General features: G+C 42.0%; 2 protein-coding genes across 3 annotated transcripts in view; both read left to right on the plus strand.

Annotated features, from left to right (window-relative positions):
- The window catches only part of LOC308619233 (zinc-regulated GTPase metalloprotein activator 1B), a 44,287-nt gene extending 44,014 nt beyond the window's left edge, over positions 1-273 (plus strand). For both annotated transcript variants that reach the window (XM_081237857.1, XM_081237856.1), the window contains one exon: positions 104-273. In XM_081237857.1, the coding sequence (XP_081093983.1) occupies positions 104-210 (107 nt within the window). In that variant the 3' untranslated portion in view covers positions 211-273. The remainder of the gene's footprint in view (positions 1-103) is intronic.
- An 8,617-nt stretch (positions 274-8,890) lies between these two features.
- LOC308619074 (forkhead box protein D4-like 1) lies at positions 8,891-10,233 on the plus strand (the record flags this gene model as incomplete). The annotated part of the gene is given in 2 exon segments (XM_081237585.1): positions 8,891-10,052; positions 10,055-10,233. Coding segments are annotated over 2 exon segments (1,341 nt in total).
- Between the last annotated feature and the right edge of the window lie 307 nt (positions 10,234-10,540).

Consider the following 10,540-nt stretch of genomic DNA (forward strand, 5'->3'; position numbering starts at 1 on the left):
ATTTCTGAAGATCATGAAACATTTAATGATCTGGACTTGATAGGTAAACTGTGTCATTTTAATAAGCATCATATACTCATACCATGTTTTGTTCTGTTTGCAGGCAGGAATTTAGATAAGGATATTCTTAAACAACTATTTATAGCTACTGTTACTGAAACAGAAAATCAATGGACAACACATTTCAAAGAAGATCAAGTTTGTCCATAACACTAGAAGCATCACCAAAAGGATTGGATAATAAAATTGGGAATAAGTTTCCTATTGGATGTATTTCAAGCGTTTGTTCTTTGCATTACTTCTCTTATGAATTCCAGTGTAATCTTTAAAATAGTATTTATTTTATAGAATACATACAACATAGTAAATCAGTATTATAAAACATTTGGTATTCATACAATAAAATACACTGTCCTCTGACTTTTTTTTTTTTTGCGGTACACGGGCCTCTCACCGCTGCGGCCTCTCCCGCTGCGGAGCACAGGCTCCGGACGCGCAGGCCCAGCAGCCATGGCTCACGGGCCCAGCCGCTCCACGGCACGTGGTATCCTCCCGGACCGATGCACGAACCCGCGTCCCCTGCATCGGCAGGCAGACTGTCAACCACTGCGCCAGCAGGGAAGCCCCCCCTCTGACTTTTTTTGTGGACAGATGATTCATAAACATATCTTTCAGAATTGGCTTTGGAGTTTACATATGCTGAATTTCTCACTCATGGAAGTTATAATAATAATAATGGGAAAACTTACTTCAACATTGTCATTTTCCCTTAGAACTTCAGCTGATTGCGTGGATGTAATTTTATTGTTAATAACAAAAATTTTTAAAAACAATGTCACCATTTTTATTAAAGGAAATAAAGGGTTTACAGTGGTAGAGACTTATAAGTGGAAGGAACCTAAATCAAAGAAATGAACTGAAACTTTCTCTTATTCTTAGTCAGATTCTAAGCCTTACTGGTAGTCAGTGTAATGGAACTTCAGCCATTCACTTTGTAATATATTTCAAAGATTTCAATTGTAGAGCTTTTAATTTTAGAGTAGATTTTAGTTTTAAAGTAGATTTTACTACTGGTATTAAATTCATCTTTTTTTTTAACTTCTTTATTTTTCAATATAAACTAAAAAGTGACGAGGTATAAAACTTCAGATGTAACTGCATTTAACTTTTGATAATTTAACAATCTTTATATAAATGGTAGGCATGTAAGTATACAATGGATTACTTTTCTCTTCTTCCTGCTAAAGGCCAGGTCAGCTTAACTATATTCAAATTGTAAGAGAAAGGCATTAAATGGAATTTAAAGAAGAGTTAATGGTTGTTAAATATCAGAAGGCTGTCAGAATGGCTTTTGGAATATTTTTTCAGAATTTTAAGTCAAAATTACATCTCTGTATCTTGAATGGTTCCAGTAGTTGGAGGCAGGCTAATTGATTAGATTATCTATCTCCCTTCCCCTGTGGTCTGTACCTTTTTAATATAACTTCTTTATGTTCATCCATTTGCCTCCTGAATCTATTCTCTTAATTTGTGGTTGAGAGAATACGCTTATTTTGTGGCAGCCAATTGCCTGATAGAAAGTCAGCTGATTTTTGAGTCAGATCTTTAATTCTAGGGCTTTAATTCCAGCTCTGCTGCTGCTTCGCTGTATAATCTTGGGCAAAGTATTTTCTCTGAGATTAGTTTTCTTACTTTTAAAGTGGACAGTGATAATATCGAACATTCAAGCTTGTTGTGAGGGTTAAATAGGTTTGTAATGCACCCAGCTCAGCTCCTGGCCCACAACAGAGCATAGATAAATGTTTTCTCCTTCCTAAAAATTTCAATTTATTTTATAATTAATGTAGTCACGATAATACTTCATAATGTTCATTGGCAAATAATAAGTATTTAGATTCATCTGTTCTAGGCCATGAGAAAGGGCTTACAATTAATGGTACTTTTGTGGGAGAAATGTTTGAAGTAATATTAATCTAAACTCTTAAAAATCTGTTTTAAACTGATAAATATTTGATTTTTTTCTTTATAACGTATTAATCTTTAAATATTTTTCTTTACAAAAGTATTGCATGACTACATTTGTGTTGTAAAACACAAGCATTACAGATGAAGTCAGTCTCTCCTGACCTTTCTCCTTCAGTCACTGTCACTTCTGGGTAAGCAGCGTTATCAGTTTAATGTCTATCCTTTTAGATGTTTCTTTTCACTTATGCACACATTATGGTTTACATTGTTTCCCAGAGTGAATTATTTTCCAATAATAAAGCTATAATTTAAGGAATTTCTTCGGAAAACTTACAAACTTGCCATAAATATCCTCAAGGAAAGATTTTTATAATGTGTGTTTTAAATAAAAAATCATTCTTTACATATTATAATACAGTTTGCTCTTTAGAAAAACTATTAATCTTAGATCTTTCTGTGACAATGCATATAAATATGTCTTTAACTGCTGGACAGAAATTCATGGTATAGCATAGAATACATTTCTTTAAAAAAACATTCATTGAGGGCTTCCAAGTTTGCCCAGTATTAGTGCTGGGGCTGAAACTGCACATGATGGTTAAAAGCCAGGTTTGTATTGCTTACATTCTAGTGGAGGGACATAAATAAGTGAGAAAATACTAGGTGCCTGAAGAAGGCTGATAAAATTCAAAACTGACTTTAGAATGAGTGGGCATGAAAAGCCTCTGAGGAGAAGTGGCTTTTTTTTTTTTTGGTGGGGTGGGGCTGTTTTAGAACTTTTTGATAATCCCAATGTCACAAAGATCTTCCCTATGTTTTCTTTTAGGAACTTAATAATTTTAGCTCTTAACATTTAGCATCATGATCCATTTCAAGTTAATTGTTCCATCATTATGTCTTGAAAACTCTTTTGCCCTTTGAATGAGCTTTTTGCACCTTTGCTGAAAATCACGTGTGTGTGTGTGTGTGTGTGTGTGTGTGTGTGTGTGTGTGTTCATGGACATTATTTTCATTCGTCTGTCCTTATGGCACTACCACACTGTCCTGATAACTTTAGCCTTAGAGTAAGTTTTGAAATTAGGTAGTGTAAATATTCCAATCTTGTTTATCTTTTTCAGTTGTTACAGCTATTTTAGATATTTTTGTTTTCAATATAAAGTTTATCATTAACTTGTTAGTTTCTTCAAAAAGCCTGCTAGGATTTTAACTGAATTGAATTCAATCTATAGTACAATTTGGTGAAAATTGTCATTTTTTAAAAACTTTATTTCTTATTGAGGTGACATTAGCTTTTAACATTATATAGGTTTCATGTGTACAACATTATATTTTTACTTCTGTATACACTACAGTGTGCTCACCACCAAAAATTTAGTTTCCATCCTTCCCCATACAGTTTAGTTTCCTTCCCTTTCCCCTCTGGTAACCATTGCTCTGCTGTCTGTATACACGTTTTGGTTTGTTTTGTTTTGCTCATTTATTTATTTTGTTAGTTTGTTTTTTATATTCCACATATGAGTGAAATCCTACAGTATTTGTCTTTCTCTAACTTATTTCACTTAGCATAATGAACCTCAAGGTTCATCCAGGTTGCCAGAGGTGGCTTTTAAGTTGAGAACAGAGTTAAAAGGAGTCATTGATGCAAAGTCAGGGAGAAGATTCTACACAGAGGGAGCAAGTAGTGGAGAGGGCCTTTAGGTGGGAACCAGTTAGTGTGCTGGAAGACCAGGAAGAAGGCAAGTGTGGTGGAAGGTTTGAAAGCCAGGGTAGGAGGTGGGATTGGAGTTGTGAGCCAGGGCCGGGCTTTTTGCTTACAGGACAGAGCAAAATATTTGCATTATTCTGAAAGCCCTGGGAAGTGGCTGAAGGGTTTTGAGCTGGACAGGTGATGTGGTTGTGATCACTGTGGCAGATGAACTAGTTGCTTCCTGTTTTTGAAATTGCAGACAGTGCTGCAGTGAACATCATTATGTGTGCCTCTTTGTTTTTATGTAAGAATGTTTCTGTGGAAGAGATATGTAAGGGTGGAATCACTGGCTTCCAGGATATGCACATTTAAAGTTCTTAATAGATACTGATAAACTGCCTTCCCAAATGGCTGTACCTTCTTGCTGTAAAACAGGAGTGTATGAAAGTACCCTTTTTTCCAAACCTAGCTAACACATTTTAACCTTTGCCATTCTGATGGAATGGCATCTCACTGTTTTAATTTAGATTTTTTTATTGTATTTTTATGTTATTTATAAGTTCTTTTAAATATGCATTGCCCTGTTCTTCGTTCTTATTTTTCCCAACATGAAGTATTTTTCAGTGATCAGAGACATTACCAGTTTAACCTGTACTTCAGAGGGGTTTGGAACCTCCAATAGATATCCTCGAGAGATTTTATTTTTATAATGGCTATCACTAACAAATAAATAACATGGGCCATTATTCTGCTAACCATAGAAGATTTTCAGGGTATTATGATTATGGTAATGATGATAATCAAGGTTTAGGCATAGTTCATCTGTAACTTTATAGTTTACTGAGTAACATAGGATAAATTACTAAGTCTCTCTAAACCTTTGCTTCCTTATTCATAAAATGCAATAAAGTGCAAATCTCTTTGAATTGTTCCAGGGATTAAATTTAAAGTACCCTGATACAGAGTTTCAGTAAATGTAAATTCTCCTTTTCCAGCAAGACTTGATAATACATTCAAGCTTCTGCACAGCTTCTTACATGATTCTTTCCTAGGCTTTTCCAGCTTTTAGTGAAAGGGGCAAGAACATTAGTACTGAGTTTAAGATAGCTATAGGAAGGGTCAGCCCAGGGGGTGAGGGAAGACCAGGGATTGAAAGGGTCTCTAATTCCTAATATATTATGAATTTTGAAGGGAATTATCAACAAAATAAAGCTAAAACTCTTTTAAACATTTGTGGGCTTGGTTGCTTGCTACAAATTGCATAAATGTCTCCTTTGGATTAGTAATGTAGGTGGAAAATTATATTTTAAGATTTCTTTGAAAGGACTTTCCCAGTTCTAGAAATGCCATACATTGTGGAGGTGATACTGAAAGAAGTGAATTCTGTCTTTGAATGTCTAGCAACTTGTCCTACTTTGGTGAGAAAGAAGAACTAGACTTTTTTCTCAGAATTAGTCTTAATATTAGAATCAACTTATTTAAAATAAGGATCAACTTGGTTGATAACTGAATTGCCTTTAATTTTCAGAGCGAAATGGAGAGAAATCAGACATCCTCTTTTCTGTACAGTAGTTTAGAGAGGTTGGTTTTTCAAAGTGGGGTGGATGGCATTTATGACCCCCTGATTTGTTCAGGAACAAAAAACCTATTCACTGTTAGGAAAGAAGTAATCTCCAAATATTATTGAGTGCCCATTATGCACCAGACCCCATGTTAAATGTTTCAGTGTTTCATGAGCACAAAGTAACACAACACTAAAGAATTAATCAGGTGGGACAGAAAGAGTCCCCCCCACCCTTTTTTTTTCCTTAAGGAATTACTTGCCATAATGGAGTATCTCCAAAAAACTCAACTTAGTTTTCCTTGATACAGCTATTTATTTTTACATTGATATATTTTGTATATTAATTTTATTTAGATATAATTAGCAAAAAAATTTACCCTTTAAAGTATACAATTCATGGCTTTAGTATATCCACAGGTAGTGGCAACCAGTACCACTATCTATCAGTAATTCCAGAACATTTTCATAGCTCTCAAACTCTGTATCCATTAGCAGTTAATCCCCATTTCCCCCTGCCCCTGTTCCCCAGCAGCTACTTGTCTACTTTCTGTCTCTAGATTTGCCTGTTTGGACTCCTTTCACATACCATAATGTTTTCAGGGTTCATCCATGTTGTTGCATGTATCAGCATTTTGTTTCTTTTTATTGCTGAATAAAATTCTATTTATACACCACATTTTGTTCATCTACTCATCAGTTGATGGACATTTTGAGTTTCTACTTTTTGGCTACTAGGCCCTTTTTCTCCTGTTTAATTTTTTGATAAAATATAATTTTCAGAACAGTTTTACGTTTACAGAAACATGGAGCAGAGCAGATAGTAGAAGGGAATTCCCATATCCAGCCACCCTCCTCCACCCCCCATGACTACATGGGTAGTCATGTCTCCCATTTTTATCACCTCATATCAAGGGCACATACTATCAACCTGATTTATGACTGTTGATGTTGACATTGATTACCTGACACCTGGCTGAAACCTTTGTCAGGTTTCTCCACGCTAACTTATTCCCCCTCCCCCCACTTCATATGGTTCTCTTTGGAAGGAAGTCATTGTGCATTGCCCACAGTTAAGAGACTGGGGGGTTATGCTCTACCTCCTAGAGGGTGGAATATCTACATAATTTATTTGGAAGTTTTCTGCAAGGGAGATTTGCCTCTTTCCCCCATGTATTAATTTACTCAGTCATCTATTTTTTTTATCAGTATAGACACATGAATATCTTATACTTTGGTTAATAATCTAATACTATATTTTGATGCTCTAATTGCCCCAGCTTTGGCCATTGGCAGCTCTTTCTTGTCTCCCAGTGCCCTCTTTGACATACTTCCATCATTGGGGGTGGTTTTGCCTTTTTTTTTTTTTAAGTGCCCTTACTTTTCTCCTTTCATTTTTAAATAACCCAAATCCCCATAGAAGTTGACTGTAGGAAAACTAACAATGCTTCCTTTCCCAGGTAATCGGATTCCTATGCTGATGGAAGAAATGTGCCTTACCTACAGGGGGTTGAGGGAGAGGCATCTGGGAATCTAAGGCTGAATAAGACACCTGTCCCAGCCCTCCTGAAGCTTAGTTTAATAGGTCACACAAGTAGTAACTGGTTAATTTGGGATTCAAACACAAATCTGTTAGGCTCGAAAACTTCTGTTATTTTTTCTACTTCAAACTACATACAACTGAGAAGCCTTAGAGGGTAAACACCTCAGAAATAGAGGATAAGACTTTAAAAAGACTTGTAAGAAAGCTGTTTTCAAAATTTTATCCTGAAGAAACTAACTCCTTTAAGCTATTTTTTGTTATATTAGCTGGCTTCTGATTTCTCACTGAAAATTTGTTGTCATTTTACAAACTCTAATAGAAGATTTACTATGTAACAATCAATGGCATAATACAATATTTCTATGCTGAATCTTTATTAGATGCCACCTCAAATTCTTTTCACAAGTAGGTAGGTATTAAATTATGAGTATATATTGTTAGTATTTTACCATAGGATACCTAGTGATATAACACACATTAAATTATATTGCACTGGGCTTCCCTGGTGGCGCAGTGGTTGAGAGTCCGCCTGCCAATGCAGGAGACATGAGTTCGTGCCCTGGCCCGGGAAGATCCCACATGCCACAGAGCAGCTGGACCCGTGAGCCATGGCCGCTGGGCCTGCACGTCTGGAGCCTGTGCTCCGCAACAAGAGAGGCCACAACAGTGAGAGGCCCGCGTACCAGAAAAAAAAAAAAATTATATTGCACTGCACTGCTACTTTATTCTCTGAACTAATTTAACTGAAGCCAATCTAAAAATCATGTTACTTCCAAGGATGTCGTGACTTAAACAGCGTCTCTGTCATCTTGTTCTTCTCCAGTGTGAGAAAGGAATGATGACCTGGTGAATTAAAGACACTGAAACTGCAGCCCTTTTTTGCCTCCTATAAGTTTCAAGATTAGAATTTATTATTATGGTAAAAAGTGCTTAATGTTGGTTTCTTTTTAAAGAAGGAAGAAGGGAGAGAGAGAAAGAGATGGAGTCTCAGACTGGGTATATACTTTGGAGTTGTTGGGCCATTTTTGTGAAAAGGATATTTCAAACTGGGTTTGTACTGGTTAGTATGCAGCAAAATCAATTTAGTTGGTCATGGCCATTAAAAAAGAAAGAATATCAGTGATCACTTGTTTTATGAAACTCAGTTATATAAGTCTATGCAAGATCGTGGTATAAAATTTACTTCATACTGAGGTTAAATGTTCAAAGAAGTTGAGAATCACTGCTGGAAGGGGACTTCTCTCTAGCCCTCCTGCTTTCCCTCCACCCTGAACTTCCACAACCTCATGACAGGACATTTCAGACTTTTCTGAAAACTTGAGTCAGGGAAAACATTTTGGGAAGCTGAGGTAGGGGGTAGTAGGGACAAGGCAACACCCTCTCACACTCCACTCTGAGCTCGGGAATGTAGTAAGAACATTAAAAATACTTCAGCTCCTCATTCTGGGTGGAGGACACAATCCACCAGGGAAAGTGGGTAACTAACCAGCTATGAAACACAAAAACAGATTACTCTTACACATTCTTTTACAGTCAAACACTGTATATTTCAATGCCTTCTATATTTCAGTGCCTTCTCCCACCTCCTATTTTTATCCTTCAGGAGAGAGGCCTGAATATGGAGGTGGCCTTAGATTGTCGGGTACATATTTTCCTATCCCCTTTTACGTCTGCGCTGTTTTCAAAGTGCGTTAACAGAGCCTATGCAACTCCTGGCGCAATTGGCTGGCTGAGCCTGAGGAGTGAAGCACCTTCCTTGCTGGCTGGTGCGTCTAAGGAGGGGGCAGCTGAAGGCTCTTGCCGCGTCGGGTAATGCTCAAAGGACCCTCATCACTGGACTGCGTCGGGAGGAAGGGAGAGCGCTCTGAGGTAGGGCAAGAAAGGGTATAAAGGGGGATGGGGGAGTCCACCACACAAGGACTCAGAAGAAGCTTCAATAAAAGGCAAAGTGCATCTTTGCCGGATGGTGTAGGAAAGGAGGAGAAATCGGCAAAAGAAAAAGAGCACCACCTAAAAGGGTGACCTCGAGCATCTCTGCTTCTTGGAACACTCCTAACACAGGCTTCCAGCCCAGCCCACCCAGAGCCAGGTGAGCGGCCGCCACCTCCCCGGCATCTGCAAGACCTGCTCCTTCATGAACTGGCCAAGAGCGGAGCGCCTTCGTTCCACACCTCCGCGCAGCCTCCGGGGCTCCGATACGGAAGACGGTGCGATCGATATCCTGGAAGAGGAGGAAGATGAAGAGGAGGAAGAGGAAGACGAGGAGCCCGAGGGAAGCCAGCGGCTCCTAGAGCCGGTGCACCAGCCGGAGCCGCAGAAGGCGCGGCGGGGCGCGGGCGCGGGTGCGCTTCCCGGAGAGCGCACCGAGAGCGGCGGCGGCGGCGGCCCAAGCGACTCCTCCGAGTTTGGCCCTAAGTTTGGGGCACCGACGGGGTCTGCGGCTGCCTCTGCGGGCGCCCCGCCGCCGGCGAAGCCCCCCTACTCATACATCGCGCTCATCACCATGGCCATTCTGCAGAGCCCACACAAGCGCCTCACGCTCAGCGGCATCTGCGCCTTCATCAGTGGCCGCTTCCCTTACTACCGCCACAAGTTCCCCGCCTGGCAAAACAGCATCCGCCACAACCTCTCGCTCAACGACTGCTTCGTCAAAATCCCCCGGGAGCCGGGACACCCTGGCAAGGGCAACTACTGGGGCCTGGACCCCGCCTCCCAGGACATGTTCGACAACGGCAGCTTCCTTCGGCGCAGGAAGCGCTTCAAGCGCCACCACCCGCCTCCGGGAGCCCACCAGCACCACCCCTTCCCCCTGCCCGCTGCGCCCGCCGCCCTGCATGCCCCCTACCCAGGCATGCTGCTCGGGCCCCCAACCCCGCCGCAGCCTGTCCCGGGGGCCTATCCCACCTCCACTCCCGGGAGCCGCCCATGTGCGCTGCTGCATCCTCATCCCCTCCGCTACCTGCTGCTCTCTGCCCCGGCCTACGCTGAGGCGCCCAGGAAACCGCAAGGCGCGGATCTTGTGACCCCCGGCGCCCTTCCGGCGCTGCAGCCCACGCTAGGCTCCCAGCCTTGGGAGGAGGGCAAGGGGCCGGCGTCGCGGCCAGCAGGCGGATGCACCTCCTTCAGCATCGAGAGTATCCTGCAAGGGGTCCGGGGAGCTGGTACAGGCGCCGCGCAGAGTCTGCCCCCGACCCCGTGGGGTTACTGCCACCTGCTGCAGCGCCCGTCGTGCCTGTTGCATCCTCAGGCCGCTGCCCCCTTGCTCCACGTCTCCGCCGCCGCCGCATCCACTAGCAGCAGCAGCAGCAGCAGCAGCAGGACTCTGCCAGCGGCTGCGCTCCCAGCAAGGGCGCTCTGCTGGGCCGGCACCTGTCCGCCACCGCGGCGCTCCTGGGGTGTCAGCCTGGAGTAGAGGGCTCTAGGCTGACGCCGCTGGTCGCTCTTTCGGGCGGAGAGGGGACCTCACCGGCCTTTTGAATAGCACCCACACCTGCCCTGGAGCCGACTCCTTGGGGCGGACAGGGAGCCAACCTGGACGGCGGAGCCACCCGGGGTCACGCTCTCCTCGCCGCCTGCCCTGGCGCACTCCACCTTCCACAGCCGGAACCAAGAGTGTGTATCTGCATCCTACAGCGGAGCAACCACTAATTTCGGTTCGCTGAGAAATACTTACAAAGGAAAAGTTGGTTATTGTTCCCTTAAGACAACCTGAACGTAAATGTTCGATGGCGTCAGCGTCGAACATTTCTTTTCCAGCCTCCACTCGTGACTTCCAAGGCTTTTC

Source organism: Mesoplodon bidens, assembly GCF_964165515.1.
Source record: "Mesoplodon bidens genome assembly, chromosome: 6".
Taxonomy (NCBI): domain Eukaryota; kingdom Metazoa; phylum Chordata; class Mammalia; order Artiodactyla; family Ziphiidae; genus Mesoplodon; species Mesoplodon bidens.